At 46.4% G+C, this 20,307-nt stretch overlaps 1 protein-coding gene across 1 annotated transcript in view; it reads right to left on the bottom strand.

The window, feature by feature from the left end:
• The window catches only part of PRKCG (protein kinase C gamma), a 621,643-nt gene that overhangs the window by 96,995 nt on the left and 504,341 nt on the right, over positions 1 to 20,307 (bottom strand). The window contains exons 7-8 of the mRNA XM_082273693.1: positions 8,416 to 8,550; positions 7,800 to 7,890 (exon numbers count right to left, since the gene is read on the bottom strand). Of these exons, the coding sequence (XP_082129819.1) occupies positions 7,800 to 7,890; positions 8,416 to 8,550 (226 nt within the window). The remainder of the gene's footprint in view (positions 1 to 7,799; positions 7,891 to 8,415; positions 8,551 to 20,307) is intronic.

The following is a 20,307-nucleotide window of genomic DNA, read 5'->3' as shown; positions in this document are numbered from 1 at the left end:
AGGCCTTACAGTTAACCTTAGAATAGCTCCACTACTGGTAGATATTTGGATACATGAAATTATATATGACCAGTTTCACTTGATATTGCAATATTCACTGTAGGTATCTTACTCTATCGAGCTACACTATGCTTAAATCAGCTAAAAACGATGGCTTATTATGTTAACTTATATCTGTGCAACAAACCATTTGTAGCCACAGGGTACAAGGGATCCATCTACTAACCTCCACCCACATTTCTTTAGGTGCAGAGTAAAATTTTATTTTAGATTTCTAAAGAGAATAATGTATAATTAGAAAAATAAGTAGATTTGCACTGATTTGGTATACAAATCTGAGCAGGAAGACCAATAGATAAAGTTAATTTAAAAATTACATAGGACTATTGTTTTATTACATACTCAATGGATCTGTGGATGTGAGTAGAGGTAAACATAGGGGCAAATTACATGCACACCTGAGCCCAAATCCCTAGATCTGCAGTTACAAACCTGGGACACCAAGAGCTATCTAAAATATCAAACGTTGTTTGAGATTTTTCCATTGACTCATGTGGGCTTTCCAAAAAAAAAACAGGCCAACTCAACGTAAGTCTTTGCTGGGTTGCCCGAATGCACAGGATGTAATATAATACTATAAGGGTTTTATAGTGTGTATATATATATAGCCAAAATGTTTACGTTTTGATTATAATATGGAGGAATTAATACCTAATATTACTGCATTCCTGCTGGAGAGATTTGCCCAACGTACTATTTCTGATGACCATTGTCTCCATTAGAAATAGTGATGGGAAATTGAAACTTCTTGAGTTGTCACAGGAACAGGAGCAGATAGAACATATTTCAATGAGGAAACATGCTCTCTTGACAGCTACCTAACAGGGGATATCCCCTCACTTTAAAGAGATTACTTCCTGATGTATCTGTCACAGGAAGCAAAGTTAAACCTCCCCAATGGGGCACCAGCAGCAAAAATACACAGGGATCTTAAAGTGGAGTTCCACCCATTTTTGCAAGTTGAGCTGTATGTAATCCCCTTTAAATATGTCAATGTAAACTATTTTTTTTTTTTTTTTAAGGAAATACCTTTTATCTTCTGTATTCATCTGCACTTCCTGGTCCTGATGCTTTCGGCGATTACGTCACTCGGCGATTTGCAAGGGCTCCTGGGACATGTATCCCTGCAGCCCTTGCAATTCGCCTAGTGATGAAATCTCGTGTGATTTCCAGTGCTCAGGGATGTATTTCATTCAGTCCGTGCTCCACTCCGCCTCCACCCCGCCTCCTCTCAGTGACTGAAAGCATTACATCCTGTAGAACTCACTGAGAGGAGGCGGGGCGGAGGCGGGACATAGGCGGGATGGGGCAGTGTGTCAGATGTATTATCCAACGATAGTCAGAGAGCAGAGGGGAGAGAATGTAATGTCAGATTCTGCCTCGCTCTCTGCACTATTCTATGGGGACGGAACGGATTATTCTTCTGTGATTTTCATAGTGAGAAACGGAGGAATATTATCTGATTACAGAGCAGTCACACAGCTCGGGGGACATTAAAGGGGCACTCTCACCGCACAGGGGACACAATGTAAAGGGGCACTCTCACCGCACAGGGGACACAATGTAAAGGGGCACTCTCACCACATAGGGGACACAATGTAAAGGGGCACTCTCACCGCACAGGGGACAAATTAAAGGGGCACTCTCACCGCACAGGGGACAAATTTAAGGGGCACTCTCACCGCACAGGGGACACAATGTAAGGGGGAACTCTCACCGCACAGGGGACAAATTAAAGGGGCACTCTCACTGCACAGGGGACACAATGTAAAGGGGCACTCTCACCGCACATGGGACACAATGTAAAGGGGCACTCTCACCGCACAGGGGACAAATTAAAGGGGCACTCTCATCGCACAGGGGACACAATGTAAAGGGGCACTCTCATCGCACAGGGGACACAATGTAAAGGGGCACTTTCACCGCACAGGGGACAAATTAAAGGGGCATTCTCACCGCACAGGGGACACAATGTAAGGGGGAACTCTCACCGCACAGGGGACAAATTAAAGGGGCACTCTCACCGCACAGGGGACACAATGTAAAGGGACACTCTCACCGCACAGGGGACACAATGTAAAGGGGCACTCTCACCGCATAGGGGACACAATGTAAAGGGACACTCTCACCGCACAGGGGACAAATTAAAGGGGCACTCTCACCGCACAGGGGACACAATGTAAAGGGGCACTCTCACCGCACATGGGACACAATGTAAAGGGGCACTCTCACCGCAGAGGGGACAAATTAAAGGGGCACTCTCATCGCACAGGGGACACAATGTAAAGAGGCACTCTCACCGCACATGGGACAAATTAAAGGGGCACTCTCACCGCACAGGGGACACAATGTAAAGGGGCACTCTCACCGCACAGGGGACAAATTAAAGGGGCACTCTCATCGCACAGGGGACACAATGTAAAGGGGCACTCTCACCGCACAGGGGACAAATTAAAGGGGCACTCTCACCGCACAGGGGACACAATGTAAGGGGGAACTCTCACCGCACAGGGGACAAATTAAAGGGGCACTCTCACCGCACAGGGGACACAATGTAAAGGGGCACTCTCACCGCATAGGGGACACAATGTAAAGGGGCACTCTCACCGCACAGGGGACACAATGTAAAGAGGCACTCTCACCGCACATGGGACAAATTAAAGGGGCACTCTCACCGCACAGGGGACACAATGTAAAGGGGCACTCTCACCGCACAGGGGACAAATTAAAGGGGCACTCTCACCGCATAGGGGACACAATGTAAAGGGGCACTCTCACCGCACAGGGGACACAATGTAAAGAGGCACTCTCACCGCACATGGGACAAATTAAAGGGGCACTCTCACCGCACAGGGGACACAATGTAAAGGGGCACTCTCACCGCACAGGGGACACAATGTAAAGGGGCACTCTCACCGCATAGGGGACACAATGTAAAGGGACACTCTCACCGCACAGGGGACAAATTAAAGGGGCACTCTCACCGCACAGGGGACACAATGTAAAGGGGCACTCTCACCGCACATGGGACACAATGTAAAGGGGCACTCTCACCGCACAGGGGACAAATTAAAGGGGCACTCTCATCGCACAGGGGACACAATGTAAAGAGGCACTCTCACCGCACATGGGACAAATTAAAGGGGCACTCTCACCGCACAGGGGACACAATGTAAAGGGGCACTCTCACCGCACAGGGGACAAATTAAAGGGGCACTCTCATCGCACAGGGGACACAATGTAAAGGGGCACTCTCACCGCACAGGGGACAAATTAAAGGGGCACTCTCACCGCACAGGGGACACAATGTAAGGGGGAACTCTCACCGCACAGGGGACAAATTAAAGGGGCACTCTCACCGCACAGGGGACACAATGTAAAGGGGCACTCTCACCGCATAGGGGACACAATGTAAAGGGGCACTCTCACCGCACAGGGGACAAATTAAAGGGGCACTCTCACCGCACAGGGGACACAATGTAAAGGGGCACTCTTATCGCACAGGGGACACAATGTAAAGGGGCACTCTCACCGCACAGGGGACAAATTAAAGGGGCACTCTCACCGCACAGGGGACACAATGTAAAGGGACACTCTCACCGCACATGGGACACAATGTAAAGGGGCACTCTCACCGCATAAGGGACACAATGTAAAGGGGCACTCTCACCGCACAGGGGACAAATTAAAAGGGCACTCTCACCGCACAGGGGACACAATGTAAGGGGGAACTCTCACCGCACAGGGGACAAATTAAAGGGGCACTCTCACCGCACAGGGGACACAATGTAAAGGGACACTCTCACCGCACATGGGACACAATGTAAAGGGGCACTCTCACCGCATAGGGGACACAATGTAAAGGGGCACTCTCACCGCACAGGGGACAAATTAAAGGGGCATTCTCACCGCACAGGGGACAAATTAAAGGGGCACTCTCACCGCACAGGGGACACAATGTAAAGGGGCACTCTCACCGCACAGGGGACAAATTAAAGGGGCATTCTCACCGCACAGGGGACAAATTAAAGGGGCACTCTCACCGCACAGGGGACACAATGTAAGGGGGAACTCTCACCGCACAGGGGACAAATTAAAGGGGCACTCTCACCGCACATGGGACACAATGTAAGGGGGAACTCTCACCGCACAGGGGACAAATTAAAGGGGCACTCTCACCGCACAGGGGACAAATTAAAGGGGCACTCTCACTGCACAGGGGACAAATTAAAGGGGCACTCTCACCACACAGGGGACACAATGTAAAGGGGCACTCTCACCGCACATGAGACACAATGTAAAGGGGCACTCTCACCGCACAGGGGACAAATTAAAGGGGCACTCTCACTGCACAGGGGACACAATGTAAAGGGGCACTCTCACTGCACAGGGGACAAATTAAAGGGGCACTCTCACCGCACAGGGGACACAATGTAAGGGGGAACTCTCACTGCACAGGGGACAAATTAAAGGGGCACTCTCACCGCACAGGGGACACAATGTAAAGGGGCACTCTCACCGCATAGGGGACACAATGTAAAGGGGCACTCTCACCGCACAGGGGACAAATTAAAGGGGCATTCTCACCGCACAGGGGACAAATTAAAGGGGCACTCTCACCGCACAGGGGACACAATGTAAGGGGGAACTCTCACCGCACAGGGGACAAATTAAAGGGGCACTCTCACCGCACAGGGGACACAATGTAAAGGGGCACTCTCACCGCACAGGGGACACAATGTAAAGGGGCACTCTCACCGCACAGGGGACACAATGTAAAGGGGCACTCTCACCACACAGGGGACAAATTTAAGGGGCACTCTCACCGCACAGGGGACATCATTTAAAGGGGCACTCTCACCGCACAGGGGACATAATGTAAAGGGGCACTCTCACCGCACAGGGGACACAATGTAAAGGGGCACTCTCACCGCACAGGGGACACAATGTAAAGGGGCACTCTCACCGCACATGGGACACAATGTAAAGGGGCACTCTCACCGCACTGGGACACAATGTAAGGGGAACTCTCACCGCACAGGGGACAAATTAAAGGGGCACTCTCACCGCACAGGGGATAAATTAAAGGGGCACTCTCACCGCACAGGGGACACAATGTAAGGGGGAACTCTCACCGTACAGGGGACAAATTAAAGGGGCACTCTCACCGCACAGGGGACACAATGTAAGGGGGAACTCTCACAGCACAGGGGACACAATGTAAAGGGGCACTCTCACCGCACAGGGGACAAATTAAAGGGGCACTCTCACCGCACATGGGACACAATGTAACGGGAACTCTCACCGCCCGGGGACACAATGTAAAGGGGCACTCTCACCGCACGGGGACACAATGTAAAGGGGCACTCTCACCGCACCGGGAAACAATGTAAAGGGGCACTCTCACCGCACGGGGACACAATGTAAGGGAGAACTCTCACCGCACAGGGACACAATGTAAAGGGGCACTCTCACCGCACGGGGACACAATGTAAAGGGGCACTCTCACCGCACGGGGACACAATGTAAAGGGGCACTCTCATGGGAACACGATGTAATAAATAAATAATGAAGAGGAGCTCTGACTGGAATATTAAAGGGGAACTCTGACTGATATATTAAAGGGGAATTCTGACTGGACACATAAAGGGGAATAGTGACTGGACACATAAACTCTGACTGGACACATAAAGGGGAACTCTGACTGGACACATAAGGGGAACTCTGGCCGGAAAAAATAAAGGGGAACTCTGGCCAGAAAAAATAAAGGGGAACTCTGAGCGGGACACTGGATGTAAAGGAGCATTCTGACGGGGACACTGATGTAAAGGAGGACTCTGACGGGGACACATCCGTGTCCCCATCAGAGTGCTCCTTTATATCCAGTGTCCCAGTCAGAGTGCCCCTTTATGTGTCCCAGTCAGAGTTCCCCTTTATTATTCCAGTCAGAGTTCCCCTTTATGTGTCCAGTCAGAGTTCCCCTTTATGTGTCCCATCAGAGTTCCCCTTTAATATTCCAATCAGAGTTCCCTTTAATATTCCAGTCAGAGTTCCCCTTTAATATTCCAGTCAGAGCTCCCCTTTTTGTGTGCAGTCAGAGTTCCCCTTTAATATTCCAGTCAGAGTCCCCCTTTAATATTCCAGTCAGAGTTCCCCTTTATGTGTCCAGTCAGAGTTCCCCTTTATTATTGAGGTCAGAGCTCCCCTTTATTATTGAGATCAGAGCTCCCCTTTATTATTGAGGTCAGAGCCCCCCTTTAATATTCCAGTCAGAGTCCCCCTTTAATATTCCAGTCAGAGTCCCCCTTTATGTGTCCAGTCAGAGTTCCCCTTTAATATTCCAGTCAGAGTTCCCCTTTATTATTGAGGTCAGAGCTCCCCTTTAATATTCCTGTCAGAGTTCTCCTTTATTGTTCCAGTCAGCGTTCCCCTTTATTGTTCCAGTCAGAGTTCCCCTTTAGTATTGAGGTCAGAGATCCCCTTTATGTGTCCAGTCAGAGCTCCCCTTTATTATTTATATATTACATCCGTGTCCCCATGAGAGTTCCCCTTTACATCGTGTCCCTGTGCGGTGAGAGTGCCCCTTTAATGTCCCCCGATAAGAGCTGTGTTCTGTAATCAGATAATATTCCTCCATTTCTCACTATGAATCTCCCATAAGAATAATCCGTTCCGTCCCGCCCATGCAATATTCCACAGGACACCGGTCTGGAAATAACGTCATTTTGTCATTAGGTGATTTGCAAGGGCTGTTGGGATACATGACGCCACTATCCCAGGAGCGCTTGAATATTGCTGAGTGACGTAAGCACCTATAGGCGGCCGGACACGGAAGTGCGGATGAATAAAGAAGAAAAACGGTATTTCCTTACAAAAAAAAATAGTTTGCATTGTGTGTGTCTCTATGTCTGACTCTTTCTCTCTCTCTGTCTCCTGCACTTGTGTCTTCCGGGAGGCGGGGGAAGGGATATAGAGGGCGGCAACTTCCTCCTCAGCCGACGTCTCTATAGCAACCTGTACTATGCCCAAAGCATAGTACTGCCCATGTGCGGGATTTCCTGCTGCATTCTGGGTGGCCAGAATAAACAGCAATCAGGAAGAAGGACACTGCGGCTTCAGGTGCCCTTACTAAAGATGACAACGCACAGGCAGTGATTTTAAAAGTAAGATTTTCACTAAACAAATACACCGTTCAACTCATAAATATGCAAATAGCGGTTTTGTCAATCGAGATGTATTAATATTAATGGGCTAGTTTTGTTTAAAAAATGATTCTGAGGGTGGAACTCCGCTTTAACTAATCCATATGCTATCCCAAACAAGAAAAAAAAACTGCCTTTATGTACACTTTATATTTTGGAGGCATCTAAGCACCTGGCTTCTTGACCGCTGCTTCAATCATATGTTTCAAAATTAAGTTTCTCTTTCAGGTTCTAAAGACCCAACGAAAAGTATGAAAAGCTAGCTGAGCAGAACACAGGAGAAGCGCTGCTATGAAACTGCACAGTTCTGGATCTGATTTAAAGAGGTGATGTAATCAACACCCAACACATTTCGTTATCCTTTAGTTGTACAATGCTACATTTTACAAATTGCAAACTTTTTAAGTTAAGTCAAGAAATTGTTATATCTGTAGATTTGTATAAAAGGAATGTTAAGCTCTTAGAAATCATAATAAAAACAAGGTACTGGCACCACCTAAGCTTCTGCCCTATGGTTTGCATGGGCAAAGCCTGTACCTCAAACTTTTGCCGAAGTCCAAAGTCATCTGGGTCATCAGCTATGGGCACATTGTAATACTCGCCTTCTTCTTGGTTCAAAAGCTTGTACCTGAGAGAGACATGCGGCAGACAGACAACCAGGACCAAAAAAGAGGGCAACACGGTGAGAAGGTGGCAGAGCAAAGAAATGGTGTGGAAGGTTTGAGTTGATCAGAAAACCGTGGATGAAGAATGTTAAAATAATTGAAACCACATAAGTAGCATCATGTGTGATTTCATGGAGATATAAAAAAAAAACATAAAAAAAGTCAAATTAAAATATGAGAAAATTAAGGAATTAATTCAGAAAATGAAGGCAAATAAAATTAGATAAACACAGAATGAACAAATATAAAACAGAGAAAGAAAGATAAGAAAAAAAAAGAAAGGAAAGTAAGGTAGGTATTGGTAGAAAATTGCATTTGTGATTGATGTTCCATATATCTGCAATGCTTTGTTTATATTACAGCTTGACGTTTCACGGATAACCTACATTACAACTTCAGCCAGCACATTTACCAATAAGCTCCACAGAGATACAATATTGTATGAGTTCACTGAGTTTGCTAGAGTGCAAAAGATTACAGACAATTACCAGCCATCTACAGAATTCTTCATAATTTCTGAGACACCAAAGGACATGGAGCCCATGAAGTCGTTCCGTGATGTACGGTCCCAGTCCCAGATTTCCACAGAAAGACGTCTATCTTCATCCCCTGACTTTAGATTGCTGAGGAAGCCAAAATTACAAACAAAATTATCTCTCTGCTAAACAGTAACAAAGTTATCTGAAAAAGAAAATGAAAGGGTAATATTCACTTTCAGAAACATTACACCCACCTCTTCTTGCCTAATACATTAGACAGATGTAAATCATTCTGCAATCAATTTCCAACACATTATGCAGTTTAAAGTTATACATGCATGGCTAGAATTTTCTCCTTTAGCCCGTGGGTTAATCGAGAGAAAATCAGTAGATTATTCCATCCACGCTAAACAGAAAGGATTTGCACTGTTGGCTATTGTATTTAAGCAGCAACAGTATCCCCAGCTACATGAATGCCAAACAGTGACTGCATCTGACTGCATCTGATTAGACAATATTTTACCTGGCTTGATTCTTAGGCCAGCCATACATGGATCAAATTTCTTTCCTTCACGGGTCGATTCCCCCATTAACACAGGCAGTGTTGATCGATTGATCAACTTAGTACATTTAGCCTGCCCATACACAGTTTGAATCTTGGGTGGTTCAGCAGGAACTGGCCAAGATTTGAACTGTGTATGGCCTGACTTAGTCAAATTTTGTTGAGCCAGGTGCATCCAACAGGCAGGGCTGTCTTTAACACAGGGCAAAAGGGGCAGTTGCCCTGGGCCCAGTCATTTTTATGGGGTCTAAGGCAGCTTCCCAGTGAACCCGCACTGCTCCCAAAGGAGTTGATAAGTGGAATCGGGAGGGCCCAAGAAAATGTTTGCCCAGGGTCCAATCAATATTAAAGACGGCCCTGCCAACAGGGCCACCACAGTTCAAATTTCAGAAATCTCAGCAGGAACTTCAGATTATGTTAAGTTAGCTTTAGGTTAAATTAGATACTTTATCATTAGTGTATTCAATACAACAAAAAATGACATGGTAGTGCTCTGACAACAGCAACAAATACATGCATATATGTATCCACACATACATACATACATACATAGGCACCAATATTGCATACCTATTTAATATAAACAACAGCCCGTGCAAATAATAAAAATGTGTTAAAAGTAATGCAAATATAAAAAAGTAAGAGAAAAGATACCAATACATTATTTGCATATGAAAGGGTGCATTACCATTCTTGGGAGGTTGTACATGATGGACTAATGGATAGTACATCTCTGGGAAAGAAACTGTACTTCAATTGGTTTGTGTGAGTTTTGATTGCTCTTTATCTTGTTCCTGATAAAAGTGGGATAAACACAATGTATCCTGGGTGAGTTAGATTTGTGCTGATGCTCCTAGAACTTTTCTTTAGTTGGCCAGTATATGCAATGTTCAACTTAGCACAGTGGCTAAGTGATTAACACTTCTTCCTAGTAGCCCTAGGGTTGTCGGTTTGAATCCCAAACATGATACTGTCTGCCAGGAGTTTGTATGTTTTCCCTGTGCCTACGTGGGATTTCTCTGTGTACTCCAGTTTCCTCACTCCACACTCCAAATACTTGCTGATAAGTTAATTGGCTCTGGTCTAAAATGGCCCTAGTATGTGTATGTATGAATGTGAGTTAGGAACCTTAGATTGCAAGCTCCTTGAGGGCAGGGACTGTTCAAAGTGAATATTCAATGGCAAATGTCAATCAAGCTCCAAGGTGCCGGGCAGTGAGCACAGAGCCCTCTAGAGGACAACGGGCCCTCAGGCCACCCTCATGAAGTCTGTTTGTCAATGTTTGGTCAGAGTAATTCACACAAGTGGCCTGCTGGAGGTAATTTTTTAGGACTCTGGCAGTGCTCATCCTGTTGCTCCTTGCACAAAGGAGAAGATACTGGTACTGCTGATGGGTTAAGGACCTTCTACAGTCCTGTCCAGCTCAGGGCCGATCCTGGGCGGGTTCACGGGGTGCACCGCACCCAGGTGCCGCAAACTGAGGAGGAGGAGGGGCGCCGAAGCTCCGGTGGCAGAGTCCCTTCCCTCCCTCCTCCTCTCCTTCTGTGCGGTTACCGTAGCGGCAGTATACCAGCGGGGGAGGCGTCCCGACTCCCGCGGGTGCCACTCACTGGGGGGTCCGTGCAGGTCTCCTGTCACGTTCGTCTGCAGACTGCAGTACAGTACACCTGTGCCTGAGCCGGAGTCGGGGGGCGGAGCTGGGAGGTGCCGAGGCGGTCCTAGGTACGGATAACTTGCTGCTTACTTACCACTTGTTCACACTGTGGAAACAGCTGCCACTAGAGAGTATAGGCGGGCAGGAGGGGCGACATATACGAGAACCGATCTCCATTTTCATGCAGGGCTTTCAGTGGCTGCAGGGGCGGGATTAGTTCTACCATATGCCGCCCCACCGGACCTCCTATCCAGCCTGGTGCTAGCTAGCTCAGCTGTATTCACGATGTTAACAAGTGACAAGCAGTGATTCGTACCTGGGACCGCCTCCCAGCTCCGCCCCCCGACTCCGGCTTCGGCTCCCGCTTCTTGGCTGTTCCTTCCTAGCACTGCCACTGGGCAAGGTAGGAGAAATTCTCCCTGTCCTGAGGCCCCTCATGGACAACACAATCTCTGCCACAGCAGAGTCTAAGTAAGGATATACACTGCCTAGCGAGTTCCAGGTGTCCTACTATCACTCTGCTACCCCCCCGCCACATACTTCCCCCCTCCCATTATGCTGCTCCCTCCATACTGCCCCCACCTGGCACACTGTCCCCTATACTGCCCTCCATACTGCCCCCACCTGGCACACTGTCCCCTATACTGCCCTCCACTGCCCCCACCTGGCACACTGTCCCCTATACTGCCCTCCATACTGCCCCCACCTGGCACACTGTCCCCTATACTGCCCTCCACTGCCCCCACCTGGCACACTGTCCCCTATACGTCCCTCCACTGCCCCCTCTCTAATCATGCTGTCACCCCATACTGCCCTCCACTGCCCCCCTCCTTCATGCTGTCCACCTATACTGCCCCTTCCTGTCACACTGCCCCCCCCCTACGGCCCTCCACTGCCCCCCCTCCCATCACACTGCCCCTCTCCCATCACACTACCTCCCTCCTGTCACACTGCCCCCCCCATACTGCTGTGCACTGCCCCCTTCCCATCACATTGCTCCTCTCCAGTCACACTGCCCCACCCTCCAGCCGCACTGGCCCCTCCCAACACACTGACCCCCTCAAATCACACTGCCCCCTCATACTGTCCTCCACGCCCCCCCTGTCACACTGCCCCCCCTTCTGAAGGTGCCTCCTGTGCTCCCTCACCCAGATTGAGGCACCCGAATACAGAAGGTGTAACTGTGTGTGGCAAGTTTAGTGGGAGGATGTTAATGGAGAATGCGGAGCTGCAAAATGCCCCGCTCCCCCGCAGCGCTACTGGCATCCCCTCTACCCCTGATATCTCAGTAAAGCTCCAAAAATGGAGCTCCTAAAAAATTGTAAAAACAATAAAAAATAAAAATGTAAAATAAAATGGTAAAAAATAATTAAAAAAAACAACAAAATAACAAAAATTTAAAACTTCTGGCCCCGTCCACTGTCATACTGACCACATCCACTGCTCTAATGACTATGTCTGCTACAATACTGACCATTCCACTGCCATACTGACCACGTCCACTGCTCTAATGACTATGTCTACTTCTCTACTGACCATGTCCACTGCCATACTGACCATAGGTTGCATTTGTTGGACACTGGTAAGCTGCATTTGGTGGGCACTGGCATTTAGTGAGCACTGGTAAGCTGCATTTGTTGGACACTGGTAAGCTGCATTTGGTGGGCACTGGCATTTAGTGAGCACTGCTAAGCTGCATTTGGTGGGCACTGGTAGGCTGCACTTGGTGGGCACTGGTAACTGCATTTCGTGGGTACTGATAGGCTGCATTTGGTGGGCACTGATAAGGCTGAATTTGGTGGGCACTGGTAGGCTGCATTTGGTGGGCACTGATAAGGCTGAATTTGGTGGGCACTGATAGGATGCATTTGGTGGGCTCTGGTAGGCTGCATTTGGTGGGCACTGATAAGGCTGCATTTGGTGGGCACTGGTAAGCTGTATTTGGTGGGCACTGGTAGGCTGCATTTGGTGGGCACTGGTAGGCTGCATTTGGTGGGCTCTGGTAAGCTGTATTTGGTGGGCACTGGTAGGCTGCATTTGGTGGGCACTGGTAGGCTGCATTTGGTGGGCACTGATAAGGCTGCATTTGGTGGGCACTGGTAAGCTGCATTTGGTGGGCTCTGGTAGGCTGCATTTGGTGGGCACTGATAAGACTTCATTTGGTGGGCACTGGTAAGCTGCATTTGGTGGGCTCTGGTAGGCAGCATTTGGTGGGCACTGATAAGGCTGCATTTGGTGGGCACTGGTAAGCTGCATTTGGTGGGCTCTGGTAGGCTGCATTTGGTGGGCTCTGATAGGCTGCATTTGGTGGGCTCTGGTAGGCTGCATTTGGTGGGCACTGATAAGGCTGCATTTGGTGGGCACTGGTAAGCTGCATTTGGTGGGCTCTGGTAGGCTGCATTTGGTGGGCACTGATAAGGCTGCGTTTGGTGGGCACTGGTAAGCTGCATTTGGTGGGCACTGGTAAGCTGCATTTGGTGGGCACTGGTAAGCTGCATTTGGTCGGCACTGGTAAGCTGCATTTGATGGGCACTGGTAGGCTGCATTTGGTGGGCACTGATGAGGCTGCATTGATCACTTGTATCATATCCGCAGTCTCTGACCATCTCTTGTATCAAGTCTGCAGTCTCTGACCATCTCCTGTCTGGGGGCTCTGTCTAACAGACTCTCTAACTACAGATGCCCTCTCTGTGTCCATTAGAGAGACCCCCTCCAGTTCCCATTAGAGTACTCTGCTTCTCTTACTTTAATTTGTTTATTGTTAAGAGATAGTGGGAGGGTCCCGGGGTGAGGAAAGACTTCTTAGGGGAGCATCTCTGTGTTTGAGTCGTTGCCATAGAACCATTTGTAAAGGGGAGGAGATAGTAATATGACCACGCCCATGTGGGGGCGCCAGAAATATTTCTGCACCCGGGCGCCTGTGACCCTAGGATCGGCCCTGGTCCAGCTCTCCTAGAGTAACTTTCTGTCTCCTGGAATCTCCTCCATGCCCTTGAGACTGTGCTGGGAGACAATATAAATACAATTAAATATATTGATGTGCCATTCTGGAGGAGTTGGACTCCCTGTGCAACCACTATAGGGTCCAGGTATCGCCTCATGCTACCAGTAGTGACACTGACCCTAGCCAAATGCAAAACTAGTGAAAAACAGTCAGAAAAACAGTCAGAAAGATGAGAAGGGGAAAAAAGTAAGTGGCCTCCACCTGTAAAATCATTCCTGTTTTGGAGGTTGTCTCATTGTTGCCTATCTAGTGCACCTGTTGTTAATTTCATTAACACCAAAGCAGCTGAAACTGATTATCAACCCCCTCTGCTACTTAACTGACCAGATCAATATCACAGGAGTTGGGTTGGCTTGATGCTATATTCTGAATAAAATGTGTTCCTTTAATTTTTTTGAGCAATGTATATGTAAAGCACTGTAAATTGATGGCGTTATATGAGTACCTAAAATAAATAATTAAACATTGGTATTTTAGTACCTATATTGAAGCTGATAAGCTGTTTTATTGTGATATCATCTGTGAATTTCACTATAGTAGAGGCATGAATAGGGATGCGATCGTGTGTAAAAAGATCATGACTAAGCACACAGCTCTGTGGCACTTGTGGTGTTCAAAATTAAGGTGGAGGAGAATTGCTTTCCTATTCTCCTGGTTTATGGCCTGCTAGTTAGGAAATCCATATTTCAGCAACAGAATGAGGGACCTAGCACAGGTTTCTAAGCATGTATTCCAGTTTGTGGTTGATTACTGTATTTAAGGCAGAACTAAAATAAAAACTAACATCCTAAAATAAGTGTTTTTGTGCTTGAGATGCGTCAAGGCTGTGTGCAATGCCATAGTGACAGCATCACCAGTCGATCTATTTGATTGGTAGACAAACTGATGTTTATCTAGAATTCTAGATCATTGAGGATGCTAGCCTTGATGTGTGAACGTACAAGCCTCTTGAAGCACAGAGTTAAAGCAACTTGGTGATTATCATTCAGATATCTCACTGCAAAATTTTTTATAGGAAACAGTTGATTAAAACAGGTAGTGACAGCAGCTTGTTGCAATGAGGAATTACAATGGTTGATAACATCTGCTAACTAATCAGCACATTCCCCCAGTGTACAGCCTGACACCCTATCTGGTTCTGCTGTATTAATGCATCAATCACATTGTATGGCTGTGATACAGGGGACTGTTCTCCACAGTTTCTTTAATTAGGATTTCATCTCTGAGGATTTGATAATACAAATGGGCAAAAAAAAAAGATTTAGGGTCCTTTCACACAGGCTTTCTGATCAGGTCCGTCTGTCAGTTTTTCAGGCGGACCTGATCAGAGGCTCCATGCACCCCTATGGAGCAGCAGATGTCAGCGGTGACATCTCCACTGACACCTGCTGCTATTCGATCCGATCCTGTTTGTGAAATCCAGATGGATGGAAACCCTATTTTCTATTCATCTGGATGATCGGAAGGGATCGGATGAAAACGGACAATCGGTCCGCTTTCATCCGATCTCCCATAGAGGAGAGCAGGGCAATGAAAGCTCTGTCTCTGCAATGTAAGAGAAGGACCTGTCATCCGCCTGCTCAGCGGGGATCAGCGGATCTATCCCCGCTGAGCAAAAAAGAGGCGGAAAGCCCGTGTGAAAGGATCTAAAGGGGCCTTAGGGTATCAGAATCGCTGATCTGTGGAGTACTATTTTTATATTTATTTTTAAAATGATTTTTCACACACTATTGGAATGATTGTTTTCACAATGGATTGGATGTTTGTGTAGCACCCTACAGGTAGGTGCTAGATAAATGTATAGTGGGCCTTGTCTGCCTAACAGCAGGGTTGTGATTATCTAGCTAGGGTGTCATGGCTTCCAGATGTGTCTGCTGAGGGGAGAAGTATCCCCACTGTCTCCTGTCAGAGGCTTCTCATAGGGCAGTGTGGGAAGCCCAATCAGGGGACACATCCCAGCTTGTAACTACCCCATAAGGCAGATTATGCTGCAAAAAGATTCTGGGAGTGGGTATAAGTATGGAGGGAAGTGTGTGGCACGGTGTCTTTGGCGGGAGCAGAGTCCCAGGAAGGAGAGTGTGGCTGTCTCTCCTCCTGTCTGAGGAAAGTGGATGTCTCGGGATGTCCAGAGAGAGAGCTGAGTTGAGCTGCGGGGATCTGGTGTGCCGAGACCCTGTGGAGAACGAGAGGGGTCCAGTCCCAGGAAAGCCTACACAGGTTGTGAGTACAGCGGATTGCCCTTGGGGGTCTGCCTGAAGTTAGAGGGGACCACCCTGGAAGAGATTATGGGATCCAGTGTCAGCTAGCTCTAAAGGGGGTACATAGTCAGTGGACCCTGAAAAATTCAAGGTTAAAGGGGGCACCTGTAGTTGGGCCCTGAAGTGTACAGAGTGTGTCAGTTAAAGCTACAGCCATACAGGATTCTACATCATACTACCTCAAGCCAGGCAGGGCGGAGGAAAGTATTCAGTGACTTTTACAGTACAACAGTGCCAGAGGTTCTACAGTTCTCAGTCCTGGATCTTCTGGACTGTAAGTCGAGGATTCAGCACTTTTATTGTTCTGTAGAGTGTTCTCAGAGTTTGTGAGCGTTGGCTGGCCTCAAGGAAGCGCCAATGGGCATTTTTCAGAAGCAAAGTCCCAAGTGTAATTAGTTGGAGCCTAAAGGAGTATCCCACTCATTCCCTTCTCCCATCCCCTTAAATTCAATAAAATCCACAAACAAAGATGCCGGAGTTGTCGCTGCTTCAGTTCTCACACCCAGGGTCGCAACTCACATGGGCTGGAGAGGTTATCGTTACTGATGGCAGACCCACATCAGGCCATAGGCCTGGAAAACTTGCTACATTTGTACACTTAGCCTCTCTAACAAGCCTCTTTATTTCTCCTCTTGTAGGCTAGGGATTCCCAATTTGGGGTGTGAAATGAAATTTCAGGGGGTGCAAAGAAGAGTGGCTTGTGTCCCTCGTTGACTTGTTACAAATTCTCACTTAGCCGGCTGCCTTGAGCAGTGGCAGTAGGTGGTTGGTTTGTGGAGAACGCAGTCTTGTTGTTTATTTATTCACTTGCTGACCTCCACGGTACATATACTGCAGCAGAGCGGCTCATATATGCACCGTAATCTAACTGTACGTCTGGGCTTTTGTTCAGTTACGCTCACACGTGTGCCCCTGGAAACCGGAGCTGTCATTCGCTGTAGCACAAGCCGATCAGCAGGTTCCAGCCAATGATTTATGGTCGAGACCCACTGATTGACTAAGCAAATGACAGCAGATAACTCTGTGTTGGTAAACAACACAGGGCTCTCTACAGACAGCAGTGATGCGCCATTTTGTTCTCCCTTCAGACAGGGAGTAAAAACAGGTGCATTGTTTAGTAAAAACAGCACACAGTAAACATTGTTAGGCATACAGGTAGCCCCTGATTGCTGTTAAATGTTAACCCCTTCTCAGCCATTGTCATTAGTATAGTGACAGTGTACATTATTAACACTGATCACTGTATTAGTGTTACTAGTAATGTCAGCATCAGTTAGTCAGTTCCCCCTACATCAGTTGTCAGATTGATCGCCACACTATCATAGTCACACTATAAGTCGCTGATCACCACCATTACCAGTATAAAAAAAAAAAAAAAAAAAAATTGTAATATATATACCAAAGTTTGTAGACACTAGACTTTCATGCAAACCAATCAGTATACACTTATCGAGGTTTACCAAAGACATGTGGCAGAATACATTTTGGTCCAAATTTTGCAGAAATTCAATTTAAAAAAAAAAACTATTAGATATGTTTTATAGCAGAACATAAAAATATTATTATTATTTTTTTTAATTTTAGTCTTTTTTGTTTATATCACAAAAAATAAAAGTATCAAATGCTACCAAAATAAAGCTCTATTTGTGTGAAAACAATTACATAAATTTTGTTTGGGTACAGCGTTGTATGACTGTAAAATTATCAGTTAAATTAGTGCAATGTAATAAAGCAAAAAATGGCTTGGTCATGAGGGGACCTCAAGTGGTTAATCAGCGAATAACAGAAATCACATAGAAATAAAAGAAGTAACTGATGGTTCGAATATTGCTATTAAAATCATCATCATGCAACATCTGACATAAATAATCATTGCATATTGTTGCACTCGCAAATTCATAAATGTGTAGTGTTTCACTCATAAAACTTTAATGATATTTTGCTGCTGGAGACCTGGAGATTTCAGAAAAAAAATTATGAATCCATCTTTCTACAATTTGGAGAAAATTTCAGATGATAAAGAGCTGAAAGAAGATCTCATTGCTTTGTGAACAAATCAAGCTCTTGAATTGTAATTTGAAAACAAGACTTTGGAGGAGTTTTGGTGTGCAGCACTGGATATTTTCCCAAGACTTAGTGGAAAAGTACTCAGTGTCCTTATTCCATTTACACAACATACTCCTGAAAATCTGGACCTAGTTCTCTTTTGTTGATCAACACAAAAGCTAGGAATTGCCGGAATCTAGAGGAAGATCGGTAATCACAGTCAGCAGGAAAGTTCCACGTTTTGACAAAATCACGAATAAGAAGCAAGAGCAGAGAAGTAATTGAATTTTATGTTTACTATTGGGATTTTATTTACCTTTTATATTAATATAGAAACGAATTGCTCAATTTATATTTCCATTTTAAAGGCTTATTTTTTTAAGCACAGTTTGTTTACCCACAGTATTGTATATGGTTTCATTTGAAGTTCAAAAAATTAGAAATTAATAAAACATTTCCTAGGGGTGTGGGGCATAGAAAAGGTTTGGAACCTATGCTGAAAGCCAACAAACCACCTGATTTAAAGGCAGTGTCTCTTTACCTGATCAGAGCCACCTACTTTGCCAACTAGCCATGGCTTTCGATTTAAAAAACACCTTTATTTCCTAAGTGGTTAGTACAGTCTCAGTACAGAAATGTATTTATACCTAAAAATAAACGCAATAGGTATATTTCTCTAAATCTGCACCTTGTGAAATCACGTCCCCATCTGTGATTTCAAAGCAGTCCTGAAAGAGTTAGGTGCAGGGCTCGAGTCCTGGGGGAACGCATGGGAACAAGGTTCCTGTACTCTTTCCACAGCAGGAACGCCGTTCCCATTACCTCCTGTAGGGGGCCCGGCCGGCCGGCAGCTGTAGGTTTCACAGAGCATCCAAAGTGCAGGCACTTTATTTTTGCTTCTGCCTGTTTCCCGAGTTCCCCGCTGCCCCCATGTGGTCTGACCATATATCCTGGGCCCCATCAGTTCACTCAAAGGGGCCCCGGAGGCTTTTTTCTAAGTCCTGTGGTCAGGCGGATTAACACCATTCAGCCGGGCGGAGTGATATCTGTCATAGGGCACAGCGGCTGTCAGCAGCTTCTTTACTGACTGTCTCCTTCAGCAAGTAAGTGCTAAGGGGAGAGGGCAGGCTCAGGCTGAGGGGAAATCAGCAGCAGCCAAAAGCCATCAAAGCACAGAGGGACAGTGTGAGGAAAGTAGGGACCAGCAAGTCTGCAGTGAATGTTGCGTAAATAAGGTATTGTCACTAAAAAAACAGCTTCTTCTCCTATGCCATGCCTCTGTTGCACATGATTGATACAGCAGCTAAATGTGATCATTATCATCATGTTAATCACACAGTGCAGGTGCATTGAACCACAACATCTGTATTGTGTGATTAGCATCATGATAATGATGATGATCACAGGACAGTAAAAAGCATTCTTAGGCCTCATTTAGGGCCCATTTACATTTGGCGCTGCAGATATGTGTCTCCTGTGCAATGCCATCTTTTACCAGCATGGGGATGCACAAAGTGTTGTGTGCATCCGCCTGCCAGTGTCCTATTCATTTCTATTGGGACACCCAGTTGCATGGGTACAACCACTGTGTCCTATTCTAACATGCAGGTAGGTGTGGATGCAGGTCCAAATAGAAATGAATGGGAAGCTGGCACAGGGACGCCCACAATACTTTGTGCATCCCCATGCTGATAAAATATAGCTCTGCACAGGAGACACAAGCTACACTCCATGTGAATGGGCCCTTACACTTGTGTTTAGGGTGTGGAAAAAAAAACTTTTTTTTTTTACTACTTTTTGTTACTGTAAAAAAAGCAGAGGATGGATAGTATATGCTGTGGCCATGATGCTTTTTGTGTAGCAAAAATTATCCCCATGGTTGTGTTCAGCCGCCACTTGCACCTGTTTTCCTGGGCTCTCCCGTTCCATAAGGTTGGGTTGGCATTGCAAGGAGAAAGAACACATGTTTCTTTGTCTCCTCTGTGACAAATAAAGCTGGAAGCTACAAGGATTTTGTGACTTCCAGATTTAGGTCTGTATTTACTTGTTTGGTACCAGCCAGGAAAGCAGCCAACCAAACTGATCTTTGTTTCACAAGCTGCCTTGGAGGGCAGAGGAGGGATCAGGAGCCTAATAGATCCCAGATCTCCCCATAAAGAGCACCTGTAACTGCAAAAGGTATCACAAGGGATGTTATTCATCCCTTGTGATAGCAATAAAGTTGAATAAAAAAAAAAACATAAAAAAGCAATAATTCTAGCTTACATTTAGCTGTACACTGATAACCTGGAAAGGCTTTTTAAAGCATCGCCTATGAACAATTTTAGGTACTGTTGTTTATCGCCATCTCACAGACATTTGAAATTTTAAAGCATGA

The sequence above is a fragment of the Pelophylax lessonae genome (assembly GCF_965119305.1).
Source record: "Pelophylax lessonae genome assembly, chromosome: 12".
NCBI lineage: Eukaryota > Metazoa > Chordata > Amphibia > Anura > Ranidae > Pelophylax > Pelophylax lessonae.
The sequence above is the reverse complement of the archived record's forward strand: the minus strand, read 5'-3'. Positions and strand labels throughout refer to the sequence as shown.